We start from the raw sequence: 24785 nt of genomic DNA on the forward strand, positions 1-24785 counted from the left end.
TGACTCCATAGATGGCTGCTTCTTATGTTCCTATTCCAAAGGGGCTTACAATCTCTAAAACATAAAGGTAGGCACCTGCAACAGCAGCTGCCAAGATGCCCCGCTGGGGTTCCAGCCCGGCTGCACGAAATCTTTGCGGACGAACTCCTGCCTCCCCCTACCAGCCCCCTCCCCCCCTGATGGCTTTTCCTTGCAGGTGGCAGGCCTGGGGAACTACGGCCTGCGGGGCACCCGCCACAGCGTGGGGATGGCGATCCTCAATCACCTGGCGCACAAGCTGAGCGTGGGAGACCAGTGGAAGACAGACCGGCGGTGTTGCAGCGACGTGGCCATTGCCAACCTGGGGGAGGTGGAGGTGGTGCTCATGAAGCCGCGCAGGCTGATGAACGTCAACGGTCTCTGTGTGGTTGGCGCCGGTAAGGGACCACCTTTGTTCTATGAGAGAAACAGAAATCGGAGCATTTTCAAATTAGCAGGACGCTTGGAGGTCTTCTTGTCCAACTCCCTGAATAGCACAGGAAACTGCGACAGCGTCCCGGAGACGTGGCCAGCTAGCCCCTGTCTGGAAGCCTCCAGTGACAGCGGAACTTACTGCTACATGAGACAGAATGTTCCAGTGTCTCAACCGTGCTTACAGATCAGGACGTCCTCCTAACATCTAGCTGAAGGGTTCCCAACCTGTGGTTCCAGATTTTGCTGAATTATGATGGGAGTTGTAGTTCAGCAACATCTGGATTACCACAGGTTGGGAATCCCTGGATCACTTAAATCTGCTTTCCTGGTAATTTCAGCCTCTGGAGTCTAGTCCTGCACTCACAAGTAGCAGAGAGAAAACCCGTTTCTCCTCCTTTAACCTTCCAAAAAGGGCTCAGGGCAGTTTACACGGAGAAATAACAAAGAAAGAAGATGGAACCCTGTCTCCAAAGGGCTCGCAATCTAAAAAGAAACATAAGATAGACGCCTTGGAATTATTGTAGGATCCAGTTCTTGGACCACCCCTCCCACTCTTGTTCCAAAGATGCCAACTCCACAGCACAGATATCTTTGAGAAAATCTTGGGTCACGATAAGAAGCTTCTGAACGAACCCCAAGTTTTCTCACGTTCATTTTTAGTCGATTGCACTCGTCCTGGAGGTCAAGCCGCGCTGTGCAACTTTGGTTCTCCAGCTGCCGTTGGACTACAACTCCCATCATCCCTGACTATTGGCCACCGTGACTGATGGGAATTGTAGTCCAACACAGCTGGTGAACCAAAGTTATGCAGCCGTGATGTAAAGCAGGGATTCTCAACGTTGGTTCCCCAGATGTTATTGGACTTCAGCTCCCAGAATCCCCAGCTCCAATGGCCTTTGGTTGGGGATTATGGGAGTTGAAGTCCAATAACATGTGGGGACCCAACGTTGAGAATCCCTGATGTAAAGGGTGAAAAATCCAGGGTATACCCTTGGCGGACAAGGCTGTAGTTCTCCTTCTGACCAGCAGAGGGCAAGCCAGCCCTTCCTAAAAAGCCACCTCTAGTATACCAATTATCCTAAGCCAGTAGTTCTTAATGTAGGGTCTGCCAGATGTTTCTGAACTACAACACCCAGCATCCCCTGGGGTTCTGGGAGTTCAGCAACATCTGGCGGACCCCACATTAAGAACCACTGTGCTTAGCAGAGAGCATCTGGACATGTTTCCCCCCCCCCACCCAGACACGACATATGCCTAAACCTATAAAACAGCAACTCCAAACACATTTACTCTCATCTCATTGTGCAGCAGCCGTGAAAAAGGCAAATGCCATGCTCGAGATCATTAGGAAGGGGGCTGAGAATAAAACTGATAATATAATAATACCTTAATTAGAAATCCTTGACGCAGCCACATTTGGAGTATTGTGTACAGTTCTGGTCACCAGATCTCAAAAAGGACATTGTAGACATTGGAAAAGGTGCAGAAGAGGGCAACCAAGATGATCAGGGGCCGGGAGCACCTTCCCTATGAGGCAAGGAGACAGCATCTGGGGCTCTTTCCTTGTGGCGACTACGGGGAGACATGATTGAGGTGTATACAGTTATGCATGTCCCTTGCTAAATGAGCAAAGAGGCACCTTTTAAACGTGGTGATTCTCTTTATTTAGCAGGGGGAGAGCAACTGGCCCTATCCGTCCCCAGCACAGCATCCCTCCAGTGGCTGCTGCTGGTGTCTTATCTTGTGTTTGGTTTTTTTAGATTGTGAGCCCTTTGGGGACAGGGGGCCATTTCATTTCCTTTCATTTATTTATTTATTTCTATGTAAACCGCTTTGGGGACTTGTGTTGAAAAGCGGTATATAAATATTCATCGTATTTGTAGAGCAAGTGGGCAGAGACATTTTTCTCCCTCCCAACACTCGAACCAGGGGGTCATCCCGTGAAACTGAGGGCCCAGAAATTTAGAGGACCCAACAGAAGGAAGTACTTTTTCACGCAACGCACAGGGAATCTGTGGAACCCTCCGCCACGGGATGTGGCAATGGCCACAAGCTTGGCTGGCTTTCAGCGGGGCTTAGAACAATTTGCGAGGACCCGTCGACCAATGGCTACTAGTCTTGATGGCTATAGCTACCTCCAGGCTCAGAGGTGGGATGTGTCTGAACACCAGTTGCAGGAGAGAAGGCATGCCCTCCCCTCTTGCCTGTGGTCATCTCAGAGGCATCTGGTGGGCCACTGCTGTGCTGTTTCCAACCCCGCCCCCCCCGCTTGCTACCTGTGGGGCGCACCCCCATCCCTTTGCGGTACAGCAAGGGAGGGAGGATCTGCCCAGCTTTGACCTCACCTCTTGGGCCTCCTTCTCTGTTTCCAGCGGAGGCGTACAACCTGGGCGCGGAGGATATTTACCTGGTTCACGATGACCTGGACAAGCCCCTGGGGAAGGTTGCGTTGAAGCTGGGAGGCAGCGCAAGGTATTGACCATCTCCCGGGGGCCTTCTCGTGGGCAAACCGCTTTGGACTTCCTGGTCTGGTTAAGCCAAGGGAAGAGGGATGCCGATCTGGCAGTCGAGCGCTGGGCTAGCAAATCTTCATTTCTCATCCACCCATGAGAGTGGGAAAGGCCGTAGCTCACTGGTAGAGCACCTATGTTGCATGTTGTCTCTCCAATGCAATCTGCTGCACCATCTCCAGGTAGGGCTGGGAAGGACCCACAGCCCACCCCACTCACCCCGTCTGTGTAGGCAATATCGAGCTAGACCGGAGGTTCTCAACGATGGGTCCCCAGATGTTATTGGACCTCAACTCCCATAATCCCCCGCCCCACTGGCTTTTGGTTGGGGATTCTGGGAGTTGAAGTCCAATAACAACTGGGGACCCAACGTTGAGAAGCCCTGAGCTAGACAGACCAAGGGTCTGGCCCGGTAGAAGGCAGTTGCCTAGACGTTCCTCCCTCGCCAACCGCGGTTTCCCCAATCACGGTTTTGAGTATCGGCGACTGGGAAATTGTGACCGGTCTCGGCAACCGCGAGCCGGGTAGCCGCGGTTTGGCGAGATTTTTTTTTTGTTATTGGGGGAGGGGGTAGTTTGGGGGTGTGCTATCCGCTCATTCCTCTTGCTGACCCTGCTGACTATTTGTAATTTAAAGTGATTTTTACCAATTTGGAGGGGGGGCGGTGTTCAAAAGTAAGTTTTAATTATGGGTGGGAGGGGTTTAAAAATGTCCAGCACTTCAATCTGCACTCCTCTTGCTACCCTTGGCAATTTTAAGGGAGATTCAGGGCGATTTGAGCCGGAAAAAGTGAACACGGCACCTTTAGAATTCCTGCCTGTGTGTGCATTGTGTAAAGGCCATTGTGGCTGGGGGTGATGGGAGTTGTAGTCCAGCAGCATCTGGGGCCCCAGGTTTGGGACTCCTCGGAGGAAGCCGGCTCTGCTGAAGGGGAGGATTCTTGGGCCAAGAGACTGACTTGGGTGCCTCCCTCTTGCCTTCCAGAGGTCACAACGGCGTCCGCTCCTGCATCCACGCCCTGCAGTCTGATGTAAGTCTCCGCGCGTGCTCTGCCAGCGTCCCAAATCCTCCTCGAAACAGGAGGCCCTGGCGGCCGTCCCAAGTTGGGGATTCTCGCGTATTAGCAGCCACGTGGGTCTTGGGAGTTCAGCTGACACTGGGCAACAGATCTCACTCTGCCCCTCGTTTCTCACTTGGGCCAGGGACAGCGGGGAGGTTGCTTTGCAGAGGGAGCTCAGAACCTGGCCACAAGCCCAGGACATCAAATTAAAAACATGGTCGGACTGTCAGGACTCCAGACTCATGTTGAGCTGGGATCTGATTGCCAGCCACAAGTCACAGTGAGGGCAGCGGAAGAGGTTCCCCCCTCCACAGTGATGCTCTCTCTTTAAAAAATCTTTAACCCTCCGCGTTGATGTGCGGGGTGTGTGTGTTAAATTTCCGTGGTTAAGCACATGCCTCGCAGGCAGAAGGTCCCCGGTTCAATCCCTCGGGGGATCGCAACATGGGAAGCTGCTGCCGGCCGTGTCAGAACCTGGGTCCATCTAGCTCAGGATTGTCTGCACTGACTGGCAGCAGCGCTCAGGTTTCAGGCAGTTTCAGCTTCAGTTTCAGGCAGTTTCAGTTTCAGTTTCAGGCAGTTTGTTTCAAGTTTCAGGCAGGCGTTTGTCTCAGCCCTTCCTGGTGACACTGCCAGGGACTGAAATCTGGGGTCTTTGGCATGCAAAGCAGATGCTCTACCTGTGATCGGCAACCCCACCCCTGATGGACCAAGGGTCTGACTCAGAATATGGCAGCTTAACCCAGTGCCCAATATGGATGTAATCAAGTGGATAATCACAAAAAGGTTGATCTAATTCTTTCGGAGAATTTGGCCTCATCAACCATCTTTGACATAGCGATCCAAACAAATAAATCCTAACATTTATAAAGCCAAAAAAGCCTATCGAAGAAGGGAAAAAATCCAAGTCAGACTGCCTTTTTCTGGACGAACAGCATAGTTCCATGTATGTTTACTCAGAAGGAAATCCCACTGTGTTCAGTGGGGCTTATTCCCAGGTAAGTCTACATAGGACTGTGACCTCAGCTGATTTTTAACAGCAGCACCTTCTTCTTGCTCATACACTTAGGTCTCCATTTATCCCTCCTCCAAGTTTTTTTTGAAGAAGCACAGAGGACAGAAATGGACATGGCAGATGGGAGGCCAGGCAGAGACTGGAGGAGCTTTCCTGGCAAGAACTGTGTCCCTTTTCTCCATCATAGCACACTCTGGCTCAACTCAGATATCACACCAAACCATGGTTGAGGGAACGTAACCACGGTTGGGTGCAAAGTCTGACTTGACAAGCTGTCATTTGCAACCAGCCAGCAAACTAGAGTCAGTAGCCATGGTTTGCAATGTGCTTGCAAACCATGGTTTGTGCCAACCATGGTTTAGCAAGCTGTTCGACAAATGCTAATTACAGCCATTGTTCCAGAGGCCACTATGCCTAGAGAATAGTGGTTTGATGCAAGGTCTGACTCAACAAGCCACGGTTTGCAAAACCAGCATCGGTAGCCATGGTTCCAAGTGGGTTTGCAAACTATGGTTTGTGCTAATAGTTACAGCCGTTGCTCTGCTCCAAAGACATTGCTCTGCCTCTGCACCTAGAGACTGAAATGCTAAGCAGATGGGAAATGAAAGCCAGGAAGCTGCTCTAAATCACGTTGTCTATTTAGAAACTCAGTCCATGGTTTGGGTTTGAAACTAGGGTTTGCACTAACCATGGTTTGGAGTGATCTCCAAATAGAACCACTCCTGACCCCGTACATGCCGTCGAGTTATAAACTAACATGTTCTGACTCTCATTTTCCTTTTCTGATTCTGTCTCTTCCCTGCCGTGTCCAGAGCATGGTCCGAATCAGGGTCGGCATCGGTCGCCCGTTGGGAGAAGCCGCCGTCGACCGCTACGTTCTGGGGAGGTTCACCCTCGCCGAGCAAGAGGTCTTACCGCAGGTCTACGAGCAAGCCGTGGTCATGTTGCTAGACCACATACAGCAGAGCGATAACCGCAAGGCAAACCTAGCTACAGGTGGCGAACCAGTCAAGGTCTCCCTCGGGACGGAGGGTGCATGATCAAATCTGTAACCCTTGAAGCACTATGAAGCTGGTGCCCACAAAAAATCAGTGTCGTGGGGCTTCTGTTGACGGGGTGGTTGCTTGGATGGGCCAGGGCGCGCGTGGTGTTAACAGGTCCGAGGCTTACAGGAGAGGAGTGATCTAAGGTTAAAGGCAGGGCTTGGAGTGGAGATGGTAGTTAGGATAGGAAGGGATCACCAAGGCAACTCTAGGTTTCCCCCCAAGTTTTTTTGATATTAGAAATGAAGGGGGGGGGCGTCGTCTTAAATTCCGAGTCGCCCTCGATTCGGGTAAATACGGTAGTCCATACGTCTGTGCTCAATGCTCCCCGTAACGGCGATTCCTAGGAGTTGTTGACTACAGCTCCCATCATCCCCAGCCAATGGTCTTTGCAGCTGGGGAGGATGAGAGTTGTGGTCAGCAGCATCTGGGAATCCCTGCTCTGTGATCTCAGCAAGCAACCAGATCATCTACTATCAGGCACCACGTTTGGAGAATCGCAACTTTCATCTGAAACACAACCACTCCTTAAGACTGCCGGGCTTGAAAATGTGTGTGGCAGCGCCAGCTTGTAACCTCTGAGCCCAGATGGCACGGGGGCTTCTTTGCTGTGTCTTGTTTCTTGAGCCTTCAGGACAGTGGGATAATGTATACCACATAATAGATATACCCCTGCTGCTTTTGTGTCTGCAAATATGCTTTTGCTTTCACGGTTTATTCCGAGCAAATAAATTTGGGTTTTTTTTCTTCCCCATGGCACCTAGTTGGAGCAGGTTTTCTCTGTTTCTGGAACTCTGCTTATGGCCTGAGGGCACAGCCACAGAGCAGGGGCAATGGGCTGACCCAGTAGAGAACAGCTTCTTTCAGCAGTGGGGCCGTCGCTCAGTGGAAGAGCATCTGCTTTGCATGCAGAAGGTCCCCGGTTCAATCCCTGGCAGCATCTCCAGGTAGGGCTGGCAAAGACCCCTCTTGCATATCTTGAGCGCTGCTGCCGGTCAGTGCCGGCAACACTGAACCTGACAGACCCATAGCCTGACTCAGTCTGCAGCAGCTTCAGGAGGTACCATGTGGGAAAGTCTACAATTAAAGGCTTCTGTGAATTTCAGAAGCTCCCATCCCAGAGAGGAGGCTGTCTGTGATTTCTCTGCATGAATCCCTGCCCCGGATTCCTCAAATCATCAAGAGGCGAGAGGGGTCAGCTCCATCCGATACCCTTTCATTCTCTAAAAAGAAAACCTTCCCGGGATGGAGAACTGAAGCGCACCTTCCATTTTATTTAAGACCAATGGGGATCGTCGAGCCTCGACCCCAGGCAGGCGAGGACCCGCCGTCCTCACCCGATCCTGCCTCTGCCAAAGGCCTGGCCCACCCACGGGGTGTCCGTTGCTATTTCCGAGGAGGTAAACCAAGCTTGGCCTAGGAATTTGGGTGAGCTCAGACCGGCGTTCCCTGTAACAGGGATTCCCAGATGGTGTGGACTACAACTCCCAGAATCCCCAAGCAAAAGCCATTGCAGCTGGGGATTCTGGGAATTGTAGTCAATAACATCTGGGAATCCCTGTTAGAGGCCACCCTGGCTCAGACCGAGCACCACTTTGCTCACATCCCCTTTCTGAGTCAAATGGCTCCACAACTGTTTTTTAAGGCAGCTTTGCACGCACCACTCCATCCCCCCCACTCAAAAAAGGTCCTGGCCCCCCTGCTCTGCGTGCCGTTGTCTTTCGGAGAGACAGAAGCAGATCTCGGGAAATGAGACTTGGGATCCTTCCTCTTGCTACCCCTCGACCTGTTCCTCCTTGCTGGGCACAGCCACCGTTTCTGGCAGGCCAGGATCCTCCCGAAGGACTTCCTTTTCCGGTGACTTGACCTCTTCCTCGCTCTTCTCTCTGTATACCGTCATCAGCGGCTGGGAGGACAAGAAGCGGAAGTGGAGGAAATGAGTGCTAACGAGATCGGAGGTGTGCACAACTTCGACCTGCTAGCTGCTTTTGAACTGCAACTCCCATCATCCCCAGGCAACGTGGCCAGTAGGGAGGCAGCTGGAGGTTGTAGTCCAACACCTGCAGGACGGCCAAAAGGTGTGCGATATGCAGGGTAGGAACATGGGAAGCGGCTTCCTACTGAGTCAGAGCGTTGGTCTGTCTAGCTCAGTGCTGTCTACACTGACTGGCAGCAGCTCAAGCTCCTTCCAGTGGTGAGACTTCCCAGAGGAACCAAGAAAGGGCCCTCTGCAGCTCAGTGGCAGAGCATCTGCTTTGCGTGCGTAAAATCCCCGGTTTGATCCCTTGCAGCATCTCCAGGTCAGGCTGGGAGAGACTCCTGCCTGAAATCTTGGAGGGCTGCTGCCAGTCAGTGTAGACAAGCCTGAGGCCAAAGGCTTGACTCAGTATACAGCAGCTTTCTAGGTATGTATGATTTTTTGCCTCCATTAGGCATTTCTTGCATCCCTCACTACTACACTTTCCAGGACAAAGGCAAGAAGGTGTCCAGATGGATGGAACCGAGTCCTGATCTTTAGTTCTCCTCACCTGCCTGGAAAACAAGTAGAGGCTTTGGGGCCTTCTTCAAAAAGGCACATGAATGGACACTTTTCACCAGCAACGTGAATCCAAAACGGGCCGGTCGCTACCACCCAGTGGCAGCCTGTTCCCAAGTCTCAGCACGGACCAATCTCCCCCTCCTCACCTCTGTGGCACTGGAATAGGGACGGAGGACCTCTTCACGTTTCCGGGCGAAGCGGCCCAGCGAGGGCATACTGTGGATTGCCAAGGGCTTGGGGATTTTGAACAAGTTGCAGTGCGACATGAAACGAGATGCCTTGAGACGCATGAACGACTCGCGGGAACGGCTGAGAGAGGAAGGAACGGTCTTAGAAACCAAGTGATCTACCATTAAGCAAATGCGTGCAGTGGACATGGGCTACCACTAGGGGGAGCTCTACCTTTCCCACTTAAATCCCAACTGTCCCCATGGGGCTCAATGAGAAATGGAAAAATATTCATAACTCCCAAATGGCTGGGCAGAAAGCCCTGGAATTTCACATGGAGTTGCTACATGATAATAGGATTCAGTGTGTGGACATTCAAGATTATCAGCCCACCTGTTGATTTTTAATTAGTTTTTTAAAAAGGTTTAACACCACTGCATTTATGAATTGGGGGTTTCAAAGCCTTTATTTTCTTATTTATTTTATTTATTACATTTATCTACCCCAGTAGATTCTAACAAAGCAAATAGGCCCCTTTAAAAGCAACAGGTTTCTTATATTTAGCATTTTTCCCTGATCAAAGTCAGCATGGTGTAGTGGTTAGCGTGTTGGACTAGGACCAAGGAGACCCAAGTTCAAATCCCCATTCTGCCATGAAGCTCACTAGGTGACTCTGGGCCAATTGCTTCTCTCTCAACCTAACCTACCTCACAGGGTTGTTGTGGGGAGAAATATGTTTTTTTTTTAAATCCAATGTACACTACTCTGGGCTCCTTGGTGGAATATGCATGTAATAAATAAACGAATAAGAGATGGAAAATAGGTGATCGCATTGTTGGACTTACAGCTTACTGGGTTTTCTCACTCCTTCCCCCAAACCAGTGGGGTAAAATTGAAGTCATTTTTTCAGGGAGGAAAGGGTTAGGGCAGGACGTCTCAAACGGGGGTCCCCAGACGTTGGACTACAACTCCCATCACCCCCAGCCAGAACGGCCTTCCATTGTGGCTAGGGATGATGGGAGTTGTAGTCCAACATCTGGAGACCCTAGTTTGAGAAGCGCTGGGTTAGGGGTCGGGCTTAGGGTACCCATGAGCAAATCATCATCCATCATTCCCAGCCACAAGAGCAGAAGAGGCAAACTTGCCTACCTCTACCCCGATGGTAGCAACCACGTCCTAAAGAGACTTTTGAAGGGGATTCTTTGGGTAGATCAATTCCACCAGTTAGCCTGGCGGCCATTTTCCAACCATGTAAACACAACCTCCCCAGCTCTCCTCCTCTTTCGTACCCATCCTCTGTAGAAGCAGTCATCTTCACCAGTTTCGTCTCCAGCAGGTATGGCCGGAGGGCTAGATTTTCCTCGATTTGCGTGACGCCCTTATTCAGGTCCCTCATGACACCCTGCAACATGTCGTTACGCCGCAGGTGGTACATCACGTCAAAACGGCCCTCCTGCTCCTCGATGGATGGACGGTCCTACGGCAGAGAGGAGAGAGAAGTTACTGGGGCAACTTGCACGGGTTTCAGGGTGCCCCTCTTGCCTATGGAAAGCAGAGGAAGAAGAGGTGTGGTGGAGATAACATTTTGCTGGAAGGAGCACCAATCTCTAAAACTGGGGGTGGGGGGTGACCCCACCACGAAGCTGGCAGCTATGCCATTTATTTTTAAAGAAGCATGCTTGTTTTTAATGCTAGCACTTAAGGAAAGCTCCAGATGGCTTGCAAGAGGCCTTCCCTCTCTTGCACAGAAGAGGTATTCCCTCTCTCTCACAGAAGAGGCCTTCCATAGAAGAGGCTTTCCCTCTCTCACACAGAAGAGGCCTACCTTAGAAGGGGCCTTCCCTCTCTCGCACAGGAGGCATTCCCCCCTCTCTCTCAGAAGAGGCTTTCTCTGTCTCCCACAGAAAAGGCTTTCCCTTCTGCACGAGAGAGAGCTGAAGAGATGCCTCTTAAGACTATCCTTGCACTCCCATCCCCCATATTCCTTGGGCTGATCGGACTCACAAACATCACTTCCTCGAGGCCCTGAGCAGCATGCCTCAACACTCTCTCCGCAGTCATCCGGCGCTGCCGCTCTTCCCGGAGGGCCCTCTCTTGGTCCTGTGTGCTGCTCACTCTGCGCTGAAGCTCCTCCTTCTGCATGTTCAGCTCCTCTCTGGGGGAGGCAGGAGAGGCCAAGATCGAAAGGAAAAAAGAGAACAATCAATCCACTCTTCAAAGCGGGAAGAAGTTGTCTCAATGGAAGCTGGATTTCCTTTAGATTCTCAATGAGAGAATCTATTCTAGAACAGAGAGACTAGAGAGATATCTAGAGCAGGGGTTCTCCACGTTGGGTCCCCAGGTGTTATTGGACTTCAACTCCCGTAACCCCCAACCAAAGGCCACTGTGGCTGGGGAATATGGGAGTTGGTCCAATAACATCTGGGGACCCAACGTTGAGAATCCCTGATCTAGAGCAGGAGAATCTAGATTCTAAAATAAAGAGAGAAGAAAGAGAGAGATCTAAAATAGGCTGTCTAAAATTGCGAGAACCAACAGTCTCTCTGTTTTCTTATTCTCTTATTCTAGATAAGAAAACAGAGAGATTAGATAGATATCTAGAATAGGATATCTAGAACCGAAGGACTAGATAGATATCTACCATCGACATCTAGAATCAGAGAAACTAGATTCTCAATAAGACCCGAATCCAGCAGTAACTATTGTGTGGTGCATCTCTCTCTCTCTCTCTCTCTCTCTCTCTCTCTCTCTCTCTCTCTCTCTCTCTCTCTCTCTCTCTCTCTCTCTCACACACACACACACACACACGCTTCCCCTTCGCCACTGCCTACCGGAGCACTAGATTCCTCTGCTCCAGCTCTTCGTTGGCCTCTTGGAGCCCTTCCATAACCTTCTTCTGCTTCGCGTATTTGTCCACCTGCTCCTGCAGCTCCTTGCACTTGTCAGTGAGCATCACAATCATCTGCGTACCAACCACACGAGGGAACCCTTAGCAATCTGCAGGAGGACTAGTTGCTACTGCCCTGCCGTCGACAAGGTGCCGGACGGGTCCCGAGTGGTCACGGAATCTTCATAAAACTCCAACGTTAAGTCTTTTCTTGAAAAATATATAGCGCTGCTTTAAGACTGCCAGGGGTCCAGACCATGAAGGGGTGGGGTTTGGGTGTGAAGGGGTGGGGCCAGGTGGAGGCAAAGGTGGGGCTAACAGCAAAAGCACTATTTAAGGATGGAGCCCTCGGTCAATGATAGACCATCGGCTTGGATGCAGAAGGCCCCAAGTTCAATCTCTGGCAGCATCTCTTAAGTCTCTTCTGGAAAATATCTAGCACTGACTTAGGATTCCCAGGTCCCTCTGAGGTCCAGACCTCGAAGGGGCGGGGCCTGGCAGATAAGGGGCGGGGCTAATAAAGAGCCTGCCCCCTTGTGCCAGAGGAAAAGGCTCACCTTCTGGTTACTGAGGCTGTTCTTGGCCAGCTTCTTCTCGTTCTGCTCCAGCAACTGGACCTGCTTGAGCACTTCGGCGTTGGCTGCCTTGAGCTGGTCATTCTCCTGGAGGAGCTGCAGGCTCTGCTCGGTGATTTTGGTCAGCTGGAGGCTGATGGTGACGTTCTCCCGGATGGTGCGCTTGGTCGTCTCTGCCATCTGGCTGTTGGAGACCTTCCGGAACTCTGCCGCCACAGCGTTGACGCGGTGCAACATCTCCTTCTTCAGTCTGGAAGAGGCAAGAGGGCGACACCGCCACGGCTGCCATGCAGATGCTACCAATGAGCAAGGACTGATTGCCCAGCACCTGTTCCGCCTCCCAAGGGAGCACTCACAAAAGTCCCTTTAATGGTGCCCCAGACAACATGAACCCCTGTCCTCTGCATATGGCTGGGGATGGATAGGGCCAGTTGCTCTCCACCTGCTAAATAGAAGAGAATCGCCACTTTGAGGTGGACTAATGGGTCTGAGCCCTGCATCCCACATAACAGCTCCTTCACCTCGGAGGAGACCCCCGCATCCTGCCCCACACACCTCTCTTTATCCAATACCGCCTTCTTCTCCAGGTGATAGATGACCTCTTTATGATCCTCCTCCTGCTTCTTCAGTTGTCCCTCAAGTTCAGCAAACTTGGCCAAGATCTCATGTTTCTGGATCCGGAATTCCTCCAGAGCGGCCAGCTTCCCACCTAGCCAAGAGAGAGCCTAACCCTTCAGGGAGGGCTGCAAAAATTCTCTCTCCCCTACTCAAGGTCAAAGAGGGGGAGGGAGGGAAAGAGACACAGCGGGAGTGAGAAAAAACTCCAGGACAAACAAACTGTTGACCTGGAGGCCTTGTAAGGCTTTAAATCAGCATGGGCTGACTGGGCTGTGGTTGGACTACAATCCCCATCATCCACAGCAAATGTACTACAACTCCCATGGTCCATTGCCGACATAAACCCAGAGAGCTAGGCAAGAGGGATTTTGTTTGGGAAATACTGCATCTAATTATAAAGATGGCAGGCCTTGTGGCTCATGGAAAAAGTTTATTTACAAAAAAAACCTTGGTTTGTAAATTTAAGAAGCCATGCTTTTGGGGTGTGTGGCAAAAGGGTGCCCTCCTGTGGCCACTTTGTGCACTGCAGCAAGCTGAGGCTAGGCTATATGAATGGCAAAGGGCAATGCCTTTTTGTGGTATAGCAAAAGGGTGTCCTCCTGGGGCCACTTTGTGCACTGCGGCGAGGTGAGGATTTGCTGCTTGAATGGGAAGGAGCAATGCCTTTTCGTGGTGTGCCAAAAGGGTGCCCTCCTGTGGTCACTTTGTGCGCTGCAGCAAGCTGAGGTTAGGCTCTATGCATGGCAAAGGGCAATGTCATTTTGTAGTGTAGTCAAAGGGTGCCCTCCTGTGGCCAGTTTGCAAAGGGCAATACCTTTTCGTGGTGTGGCAAAAGGCTTCCCTCCTGTGGCCGCTTTGTGCACTGCAGCAAGGTGAGAATTTTCTATTTGAATGGTAAAGAGCAATGCCTTTTTGTGGTGTGCCAAAAGGGTGTCCTCTTGTGGTCACTTTGTGCATTGCAGCGAGCTGAGGTTAGGCATGGCAAAGGGTAATGACATTTTGTGGTGTAGTCAAAGGGTGCCCTCCTGTGGTCACTTTGTGCACTGCAGTGAGCAGAGGCTAGGCTATATGAATGGCAAAGGGCAATGCCTGTCTGAGGTGTGGCAAAAAGGTGCCCTCGTGTGGCCACTTTGTGCACTGCAGCAAGCTGATGATTTTCTGTATGAATGGCTAAGGGCCATGCCTTTGGGGTCTGTGGCAAAAAGGGTGCCCTCCTGTGGCCACTTTGTGCACTGCAAAGAGCTGAGGTTAGGCTCTATGCATGGCAAAGGGCAATGTATTTTTGTGGTGGTTTGCCACACTAAAAAATGGCATTGCCCTTTGACATGCATAGAGCCTTGCCCCAGCTCGCTGCAGTGCACAAAGTGGCCACAGGAGGGCACCCTGTTACTACACCACAAAACGGCTTTGCCCTTTGCCATGCATAGAGCCTAACCTCAGCTCTTTGCAGTGCACAAAGTGAACACAGGAGAGCACCCTTTTGGCATACCACTAAAATGCATTGCCCTTTGCCATTCATACAGCAAATCCTCACCTTGCTGCAGTGCACAAAGTGGCCACTGAAGGGCACACTTTGACTAAACCACAAAATTGCATTGCCCTTTGCCATGCATAGAGCCTAACCTCAGCTGGCTGCAGTGCACAAAGTGACCACAGGAGGGCACCCTTTTGGCACACCCCCAAAAGGCATTGCTCTTTACCATTCAAATAGCAAATCCTCACCTTGCTGCAGTACAGAATGTGGCCACAGGAGGGCAGCCTTTTCCCACACCACTAAAATGCATTGCTCTTTGCTATTCGTACAGCAGATCCTCACCTCACTGCAGTGCACAAAGTGGCCACAGGAGGACACCTTTTTGCTACACCTCAAACAGGCGTTGCCCTTTGCCATGCATAGAGCCTTGCGCCAGCTCGCTGCAGTGCACAAAGTGACCACAGGAGGGCACCCTTTTGCCACACCATGAAAAGGTGGCAAAGGGCAATGCCTTTCTGTGTTGTGGCAAAAGGCTGTGCTCCTATGGCCGCTTTGTGCACTGCAGGAAGGTGAGGATTTGCTATTTGAATAGTGAAGAGCAATGCCTTTTTGTGGTGTATTCAAAATATGCCCTCCTGTGGCCATTCTGTGCACTGCAGCAAGCTGAGGATTTGCTGTATGAATTGCAAAAGGCAATGCCTTTTCGTAGTGTGCCAAATAGTTGCCCTCCTGTGGCCACCTTGTGCACTGCAGCGAGCTAAGGATTTGCTGTATGAATGGCAAAGGCCCATGCCTTTTGGGGGAGTGGCAAAAGGGTGCCCTCCTGTGGCCACTTTGTGCATTGCAGCAAGCTGACAGTTTTCTATATGAATGGCAAAGGGCCATGCCTTTCTTGCTGTGGCAAAAGCGTGCCCTCCTGTGGCCACATTTTGCACTGCAGAGAGCTGAATTTAGGCTCTATGCATGGCAAAGGGCAAAGCCGTTTTGTAGTGTGGTAAAAGGGTGCCCTCCTGTGGCCACTTTGTGCACTGCAGCGAGCTGGGGCAAGGCTCTATGCATGGCAAAGGGCAATATATTTTTGTGGTGGTTTGCCAGGAGGGCACCCTTAGCACAGGAGGATACCCTTTTGCCACTCCACGAAAATGCATTGCCCGTTTTCAGGCCTGCACAACATGCAGCCCATGGGCTGGATTCAGCCCACGCGCATGTTTCTCCTGGCCCGTAGTGGAGCCAGCTGGCCCTGGTGAGTGAGTGGGCGAAGGGGTGGCAGGAGCGATGGTGAAGTGGCGCAGGGCTGTGAGACGGGGGAAGGGGCACTGGTGCTGCCACTACATGCTGCCATCTTCCCCACTGCCACTCTCCCACCACCGCCCACCCTTACCCGAGCCCCTCTGCTGCTCTCGGGGCCAGGAGCTGGCCCTTTCAAGCTGGCATGGGGGAAATTGCAGCAGGGGGTAGCGAGGGTGCACTTTTATAAGACTGGAGCGGGGTCTACCACTACCTTTTCATCCCTCGCTGCCGCCGCCACTTTCCTGGCTCCCAAGCTCCTCTGCTGCTTTCTGTGCTGGGCGTTTTCAGGGAATGCAGGTGCACATGCACCCTGATGGAGACATAGGGCGCATGCGTACCCTCATTCCTATCAGCCTCCCGGCCTGGATGACAACAGAGGGGTTTGGGAGCCGGGTGAGTGGTGGCAGCGAGTTGGGCGAGGGAACAAGGCAGCCGAGCATGCATCTCCGGCCACCCTCATCAATTCCATAGCAATATTTCTGCTTTCCACACAAATCCACACAAATGCAAGATTGAAAAGATCTGCCTCGATTTCACCCCCTCCGGGTTCAAGTAGTGAGGATAAGGGTGGGACCTATGCAGTCAGAGGGAGGGGCCTAAACATTGGGGGCCCCAAAATGTGTGGGAGGCAGGCCTTACTTAGCACCATGTTCTCCGACATCAGCTGATCCTTCGTCTCTTGGAACTCGTGCCTCAGCTGGGCCAGCTGGGCCTCAAAGGCGTCTTTCTCCATGTCTTTGGCATGTTGCAAATGCTGTAGCTGGTCGCTGAGGTCGGCGATCTCGTCGATCCGCTGGTTGAGCGTCTTCTTCAAGAAGGCCACGATCTCCTTGTTGTCGTGCAGCATCTTCTCGTATTCGGACCGGAAGAGCTCCTCGCTCACCTGCAACTCGTCCCATCGCTTCTGATATCTAAGCACGGAATCATCGCAAGGAGGTCAAGGCGTCCCACCCCCCAAAGACCCACAAGACGACCTAGAGAGCAGCCATCCAATGTATCAGGAGGAAATGTATGCAGCGCACTTGGGGTGGGCTGGGAGGCGAGCTGGTCCTGGGGCAGCAAGCAGGGATTTTGCTAAACAGGGACTGCCTTGGTTTGCATTTGGATGGGTGGCTGCATGTGAGCACTGTCAGAGGTTCCAAGTTCCCTCCCTGGCAGCATCTCCAGGTAGGGCTGGGAAAGACTCTTGTCTGAAACCTTGGAAAGCTGCTGCCAATCAGTGCTTTGATGTCTACCAGGAGTCGACACCGACTCGACAGCACAATCTTTCCTTTCCTATGTATGTACAGGAAGGAAAGAGGAAATTTGATGTCAAGAGGACTGGAATGTCCTCTTTGGGTGGACATCAATGACCCCATCCAAAACATAGAGTTCAGTTCACTTCCAATCTGTACCCTGCAGTTGAGAGGATCTGTACCCAGGTTCGAGAGAATGTATGCACATTCTCACAAACACAGGGACATGTGTGCAGACAGCTGCGTGCACCTACAACGTAATGTCTGAATAGGACTACTTGAAAGTCAATCAGCTATAATTTTAAAAAGCGTTATGAATGGGGGAAATACCTTCCCTTCAATCAAGTTGACTAGGGCAGGAGAGAGGGAGAGGGATATTTGTCTGGAAGGGCACTGCCCCCAATTCAAGCATTGTCTGTGCATCATATATGAAAAGCACATTTAAAATCCATGCCATAAATATGTTAAAATAGATACAGGGAGCACCTGCAGAGATAAGGCTTGTGGAACTCAGTGTCTGTTCCTCCTCTTGTGGGGCTGTAGCTCACTCCGGCATGTCCAGGTTGTTTCCTTACACCAAGTCAGCTAGCTTAGTATTGCCTGCTCTGACCGGCAGCGGCTCTCCAAGGTTTCAGGCAAGAGTCTTTCCCAGCCCTACCTGGCGATGCTGCCAGGGATTGAACCTGGGGCCATCTGCATGCAAGCAGATGCTCCATCCCTGAGCTAGGGTCTGAGAAAAGTTCCTGCCTGAAGCTCTGCTGCCAGTCAGAGTGGACAATACTGTGCTAGCTGGACCAAAGGTCTGATTCAGTAGACAGCAGCTTCCTATGTTGTTCCAGTCACCTCTACCTGGTGCACAGATAGCAACAAATGCAGTATGTACACACACACACACACACACACACACACTCTCACCGTGCCAATCGTCTCTCCAGATCCCGAATCTGGATCAAGTAAAACTCCCGGCTATGCTCCGGCACAATGGCATCGTCGATCTCGGGCTCTTTGGGGGCCTCTTCTTTCTTGCGCCCGCCCTTCTTCTTGGGTGCCATGGAGGCTGCCGAAAGAGTCTGGGAAACCAAGGAGGCTGCAAAAGAATGCCGCCAGGCCCTTTAAGAGGGCAGCATGGATGCAGGGTTACTAGGCTGGAGGAGATGTACATAGCAACAGGGGGACGAGGTGCGTCCGTCTGGAATGGAATCTTAAAGAGCCAGACACACACGGCTTCCTTCCAGCAATCTCGGGCCCTGTTGGCACCGAGGCAGTCCCACTGATGGGGCTGTACCACCTTCAGACAGCAGCTAGAGGCTCATGTCCTGCTAAGGGAGCAAAGAGGCAGATTCTCTTTATGTAGCTAGGAGAGAGCAGCTGGCCCTATCCGTCCCCAGCACAGCATCCCTCCAGTGGCTGTTGCTGGTGTCTGCCGTAATAATTTATTTTTAGATTGTGAGGCCTTTGGGGAGAGAGGACCAGCCCTCTTGGGACCTGAAGAACTGACCCAATAACTGGGCGGAGGGACCCCTCTGAAAGTGGCGATTCTCTTGTATCTAGCAGGAGGAGAGCAACTGGCCCTATCCATCCCCAGCACCGTATCCCTCCACAGCCTGTAGCTGGTGTCTCCCTTGTGCTTCTTTTTTTAAATTGTGAGCCCTGTGGGGACAGGGGACCATCTTATTTGTATAGAAAAAATAAGAACCATCTTATTTGTATATTCTTTCTAGCTAAACCAGCTGGAGAACATTTGTTGAAAAGTGGTATATAAATATTCATAGTGGTGACAGCAGTAGAGAAATCCACATGAAGAACTGGCAGAATTACTCTCCAAGGACCGGAGAGCAGCGGAGTTTTCATCCGGAAAGACTCAAAGTTTCTAGTCCTCATAGTGGAAGAGGAAATCTAAAGATGCGGAAGCTAGGAAAGGGTTCATTGTTCAGTGGTCGCAAAGACACACTTTCGGAGGATCCAGGTTTCATCTTTGGCAGCTCAAGTGTTATGATTTTGGGGTGGGGTGGGATGGGGAGGGGGAAACTTCTGCCTGAAACTCTCGAGAACAACATATTGAAAAGCCCCAAACACCTGAAAGGAGCATGCCAGTGAATTCTACAGATGCATACTTGCTTAATTCATTGCACATCCAAAACCAGGGTTTCTTGTGATCATTTATGGCCCCTTGAGTCAGGTGCCCCCAAAAGTCCACACAACAAGACACAAAAGGTTGCCAACTCCACCCCCACCCCCCGTGAGGACTCTTACGCCTTGTGCAGTTTGTGTGACCAGCAGAAATTTGGCACACACACACAGAGACGCGTGTGCGCACAAACACATATTTTGGATACGAAATGGCAAAGCAAATTTGCATGCTGACTTCCTGCCAGTCATGCAGCGGCTGAAGGCACAGGAGCCCCGATGGGAGAAAAAAGTTGGCAACCATAACAGACAGTAAGGAAAAGAGACTCTAGTGAGTGCATACTTTCACAAATTTAAATATTTAATCTGGAATTGAGCTTGCTTTGTTCAGTTTAACACACACACACACACACACCCCGGAACAAAGGACTGAAGAATTGGTGTGCTGATTCCAGGCTAAAATTTCGTAGAAAAACAGTCTTATTTTTGCCCTGGGATAATTGCCCTGAAGTTCACGAGGAATCCCAGTAGCTTTTTGATCAAGACAGTGTCTCTCTTTAGCTTCCATGCCAATGCAACCAGAATAGAAAACTTTGCACCCATTCCAAACAGGCTGTTCTAATCATTTAGAACACAAGAACAGACTTTCCAAAGCAAACGTCTGCACAAACCAACTCATATAAACTGTAGCAAAGTCTGAATCTCAGGTTCCCTACTGGAGGGGTGGAAAGGCACCCAAAGGGACCTGATCCAAGACAGTTCCAATCCATCCCACGAGAGAAGCTGTGTCACCAGGAGATTGCAAAGGAGAAATCTGTTGTTGCTCAACCAGCCAAGGAGATTCCAGAGTCAAACACAAGCTGGTCCTGGGTGCGAATCCTGCACACAGGCGCCTTCTTGTTCAAGCCGTTCAAGCAAACCCAGAGTCCCGTTCAAGCAAACCCAGCGCCTTCTTGTTCCAGCCGTTCAAGCAAACCCAGAGTCCCAAGGTAGCGTCCAGCTCTCCTACGTTCATCACTTGCATGGAGTGCAGAAGGTAACCCTGGAAGGAAAGGGACAAAACGATAACCATCCAGCCCAAAATGGCACCGTCATCTGGGTAGCACAAATGTTTCATTTATTTTCACCTTTCTAGGCTGCTCTTCCTCCAAGGCGTCTGGAGTGGTCTATGTGGTTATGTTTATCCCCACAACAACCCTGAGAGGCAGGCCAGACCAAGAGATAAGTGACGGGTCCAATGCCACTCAGTGAGTTTCATGGCCGAATGGGGATTTGAACTGAGGTCGGCCATTCCTAGTCCAGGATCAAGGAAGCTCTAGATCCTAGCAATCTAGGGAGGTCACTCCTTCCTCAAAAGATCTGTGGGGGTTTTCTACTGGTTACATTTTTATCTAATCTTCATTCATTCATTCATCCCCTTTCTTTTCCTCCAAGGAGTCCAAAGCAACGTACATGGTTATGTTCATCCCCACAACAACGTGTGTGGTAGGTTAGTCTAAGAGAGAAATGACTGGCCCAGAGTCACGCGGCGAGTTTCATAGCTGAAGGGGGGATTCGAACTCGGGTCTCCCTGTCCCAAATCCAACCCTCTAACCACTACACTGCGCTCCGTTTTTCACAAATACAGAAGTGTTATGCTACTAGCGTTCTATGAAGGCACAGCGTCCTTCCAACTATGACGAGGGTATGTTTTGAAATCTCCGTGGCAAAAACGCTTTCGGAAAAGAGCTGTATATGTATAGAATCACAGAGGAGGCATCAGAGGTCATCTAGTGCACCCCCCTCCTGGGTGCAGGAAATCCGGAGCGGGCTCGTCCCCAACTGAGTCAATTGGTCCACCTCGCTCAGGACGGTCAGCTCTGACTGGCAGCCACTGTTCAGAATTTCAGAGAGAGGTTTCACCCTCCGCCACTGAGCTACACACAGTCCTTGGTCACTTCATTTTGTCCTATTGAACGTAAACATTCAATATCAACAAGAGATTTTTTTTTAAAATGCCTGCGCTGATCCAGCTGGAAAGGAAGGCTTTTCTGCCCAGCAAGCCAGCTGCAGTCCGAACGGGATGATTTGTTTATCCTGGAATCCAAGCGGTTTCTCGGAGATTTCCTGCCCCGACTGATTCAAAGCTCAGCAATGTTGAGCCTGAACAAATATCAGCAGAGCCTTTCAGCTTCCCAAAGGCTCCCTGGTTGACCCAGAGAAAGGCAGGCTCCGCTGGGGACCAAAAGAAGTCAGCCACGGAGCAAAGAGGTGGTGACAACCAGGCACGACCGGCCCAAGGCCAGACCGACGGGCTGCATCGGGAGAAGAGCCCAGCATTTCTATCGGGAAAAGGTCCAAGTTCAGCCTGCAATCCAGACCCGTCCAGTTTCCGTTGCCTCCAGGTCGAATGTTTAACAGACGGGGCTTCCAGCACAGAGATCAAGATCCTTCCAGTGATAAACACCTCCCAGAGTCGCAAGGGAAAGGCCATAACTCAGGGGAACATAGAAAAGCTACTATATACTGATGGACCAATATACCATTGGTCCATCTAACTCCGTATGGCTAAGCAGGGTTAGCAAAGGGTCCCCTTTGCTAAGCAGGGTTCACCCTGGTTTGCATTTGAATGGGAGACGACATGTGTGAGCACTGGAAGATCTTCCCCCCTTAGGGGATGGGGCAGGTCTGGGAAGAGGCCCTGCATGCTGGCACACAGAAGTTTCCCAGTTCCCTCCCGGGCAGCATCTCCAAGATAGGGCTGAGAGAGACTCCCGCCTGCAACCTTGGAGATGCTGCTGCCAGTCTGTGTAGACAATACTGTGCTAGGTGGACCAAGGGTCTGACTCAGTATATGGCAGCTTCCTATGTCCCGGACCCCGGAAATCCCACAATGCACTGCGTGAGTATGTATCCCCCCTGCTGCCACCGATGAATGGGTGCCCCTCAGTGCCGGCTGAAAGCAGCCGGTGTTGACACACGGTCAGTTAAACAGGGTTAAGCTTAACCTCATTTAACAGCCAGGTTAGACCTGTCTTGACTGCTTGTGAGAACAGCCTCATCGTGTGGATGCAACGTCAGAAGAAAAGCTACTCAGGTTTTCCTCTTCCCTTGCTTCCACACAACCGAAAATTGGGAGTACACACAGCTCCCAAACCCGGGTAGAACACAGTTTTCGCTTGTGTGAATGGCCTCAGTAGGAGGCAGCTTCCTATATTTTAGAGGATGGAGCCATAGCTCAGTTGAAGAGGAAATGATCTTCATGCAGAAGGTCCAGGATCAATCCCTGGAAACTCCAGGAACAGCTGGGAAAAACCCATCTGAAAACCTGAAGCTGCTGCTGCCAGCCTGTGTCAGAGCTGCTGCCAGTCAGTGTAGTAGAGAATCCGGCATCTGAAAACCTGGGAGCTACTTTGTACATAAGTACATAAGCACAGCCCTGCGGGATCAGGCCCAAGGAGGCCCATCTAGTCCAGCATCCTGTTTCCCACAGTGGCCCATCAGATGCCTCTGAGAAGCCCACAGGCAGGAGTTGAGGGCATGCCCTCTCTCCTGCTGTTACATCTGAATTCACACACAAAGGGAGGAAAGAAATGGGATTCCGCCTATGGGAGAAAAATCTGCGTGTCTTGTTCTAATCTAAAGCCATGTTAAAGCAACCGTCGCTGTGACTTCTATAATTTCCAATCATAACTGCAATCTCTGCGAAAAGCAAACTCGGAGAGCCAGAACCAACAAATCTAAGACACGGGTTGGAGAAGGATGTCCAAGGGAGCAGTGGATTGTGGGAACTGGAGCCGTCTGCCAGCAACCTATGTCTCCTCTCCAAGGCTTTCACATCTGTTGCCCAGCTAGTTCACCAAGCTTACCTTACGGGGCAGCCGTTATAGCTCATCCCTGGAGGCCGGGCGGAAGGGGTGTCCGGTCGTGCGGCCCTCGCCCCGGGCGTCCTTCAGGGTCTTCTGGGAGCCGCTCCAGTCTGTCTTGCGGGCGTCATCGTCCCAGATGGTGGAGGTCTCGGTGTCACTCACCCACTTGGCGTCTCCGGTGTAGTGAGTCGGGTAGACCAGCAGAGGGCGCACCGAGTACGCCCGCAGGTCCCGGCGGGCAAAATGCTTTTTGTACTCTTCGCTGGGGGAGAGGAGAGAGAAAGCATCGAGCTCTTTATTTCGGCCAATAGCCAGCAAACTCCATCCAAACATCAGATTCATACACAAACGAACAGCCTTTATAGGCCAATGGCCCATGGTCAACACTGACTGGCAGCAGCTCTCCAAGGTTTCAGGCAGGAGTCTTTCCCCGCCCTACCTGGAGATGCTGCCAAGGATTGAACCTGGGCTCTTCTGCGTGCAAAGAGCTGTGGCCCTATCCCCTAACAGGATGCTGCTATATACTGAGTCAGACCCTTGGGCCTTCTAACTCAGTATTGTCTACCCTGACTGGCAGCGGCTTCTCCAAGGTTGCAGGCAGGAGTCTCTCTCTAAGCCCGATCTTGGAGATGCTGCCAGGGAGGGAACTTGGAACCTTCTGCATGAAAAGCAGATGTTCTACCACTAAATGAAGCAGGATTCCCCAAAATTCGACCAAAAATATGGACCATGCCAGGGAGGAGCAAGTGACATGCATTCTCGGCCAGCCGTACAATTCTCCAGGCACTGCCTCATATTCGATACATCTCACTGATCTTGGGCTATCAAGAGGACTAGAAACTCATCTGATGAAAGCTCAGCCAGACACAGCTCAGTCACACAGCCTGACTGAGTCAATGGCTACAGATTCTTCCCCGGCATCCGACGGCATCTCCTCTCTAGGTCTGGATGGACCTGAAGGACGGCGAATATTTATTTACCGCTTTTCAACAAAAGTTCCCAAGGCGGGGTGTGTGTGAGTGTGTGTGTATGTGTGCGTACACGTACACACACACACACACACACACACAGACACACCCCAAAGGGCTCACAGGAAACATAAGATTACCGGCCCCAGCAACAGCCACTGGAGGGATGCTGTGCTGGGGATGGATAGGGCCAGTTGCTCTCCCCCTGCTACATAAAGAGAATATGTCTCTAATTAAGAGAATAAGTGCCCTGAGCCATCACATGCCTGGAGAGCTGAGCAAAAAGCACCGCTGCCAGCAGCATAAACTCTCCAAGCATCGCCAGACAGAGTTCAGCCGTTTGGAGCGATTCGGGCCAGCGTATCCCGAGCCAGAAACAACCAGGTGAAGTTCTGGTTTGGATCAAGAGCCTGGCTGGGATGGAAAGTCGGAAAACATGGCCAAGAGACTTGGCTCGGCTCCGGCCTGCCGCCTGCAAATCACATTCCCCGTCTCGAGTAAAAGCCCAGGCAATTCGCGGGAAATGATGCAGCAAGAGGAGACGGCTGTCATCCGAAGCTCTCGTGCCGCTTCGGGTGGCCTAGTCCGAGGCAGAAACAGGAGGCTGTAGAAGCTCCCCACTCCACCCCAGCCTCTCGTATCCCCCCAGAGCCAAGCTCGAGGAAACAGTGGCTGGCCTGCTTTCGCGGTCCAAACCAGGGTAGGAGGCCAGGGAGGAGAGCCGGATGCCTTCCAATCAGGCCCCTGTGAACTGAGCAAAGAGGCACCTTTTTGAAGTGGCGAGTCTCGCAGGGGGAGAGCAACTGGCCCTCTCCGTCCCCAGCACAGCACCCCTCCAGGGGTTGTTGCTGGTGTCTCTCTTAGGTTTCTTTTTTGAGATTGTGAGCCCTTCGGGGACAGGGAGCCATCTTTCTTCCTTTCTAAATATGTAAACTGCTTTGGGAACTTTGGGTTGGGAAGCGGTATATAAGTATT

General features: G+C 51.5%; 3 protein-coding genes across 4 annotated transcripts in view; 1 reads left to right on the top strand and 2 right to left on the bottom strand.

Annotated features, from left to right (window-relative positions):
* PTRH1 (peptidyl-tRNA hydrolase 1 homolog) overlaps nucleotides 1-6840 on the top strand; it is a 7566-nt gene extending 726 nt beyond the window's left edge. Inside the window, exons 2-5 of the mRNA XM_053282081.1 lie at nucleotides 197-416; nucleotides 2826-2925; nucleotides 3948-3993; nucleotides 5851-6840. Of these exons, the coding sequence (XP_053138056.1) occupies nucleotides 197-416; nucleotides 2826-2925; nucleotides 3948-3993; nucleotides 5851-6078 (594 nt within the window). The 3' untranslated portion in view covers nucleotides 6079-6840. The remainder of the gene's footprint in view (nucleotides 1-196; nucleotides 417-2825; nucleotides 2926-3947; nucleotides 3994-5850) is intronic.
* A 487-nt stretch (nucleotides 6841-7327) lies between these two features.
* On the bottom strand, nucleotides 7328-18003 carry CFAP157 (cilia and flagella associated protein 157). Its single transcript, XM_053282070.1, has 9 exons — nucleotides 17783-18003; nucleotides 16272-16543; nucleotides 12806-12959; nucleotides 12233-12500; nucleotides 11620-11750; nucleotides 10793-10943; nucleotides 10078-10265; nucleotides 8767-8929; nucleotides 7328-7987 (listed from the first exon to the last, which is right to left on the bottom strand). Exons 1-9 carry the CDS (start codon nucleotides 17917-17919, stop codon nucleotides 7856-7858), a joined length of 1596 nt encoding a protein of 531 aa, XP_053138045.1. The 5' UTR covers nucleotides 17920-18003; the 3' UTR covers nucleotides 7328-7855.
* A 1331-nt stretch (nucleotides 18004-19334) lies between these two features.
* The window catches only part of CERCAM (cerebral endothelial cell adhesion molecule), a 33553-nt gene continuing 28102 nt past the window's right edge, over nucleotides 19335-24785 (bottom strand). For both annotated transcript variants that reach the window (XM_053281661.1, XM_053281659.1), the window contains exons 12-13: nucleotides 22843-23104; nucleotides 19335-20036 (exon numbers count right to left, since the gene is read on the bottom strand). In XM_053281661.1, coding sequence (XP_053137636.1) covers nucleotides 22858-23104 — 247 coding nt within the window. In that variant the 3' untranslated portion in view covers nucleotides 19335-20036; nucleotides 22843-22857. The remainder of the gene's footprint in view (nucleotides 20037-22842; nucleotides 23105-24785) is intronic.

This window comes from Hemicordylus capensis, chromosome 17 (genome assembly GCF_027244095.1).
Source record: "Hemicordylus capensis ecotype Gifberg chromosome 17, rHemCap1.1.pri, whole genome shotgun sequence".
Classification (NCBI taxonomy): Eukaryota; Metazoa; Chordata; class Lepidosauria; order Squamata; family Cordylidae; genus Hemicordylus; species Hemicordylus capensis.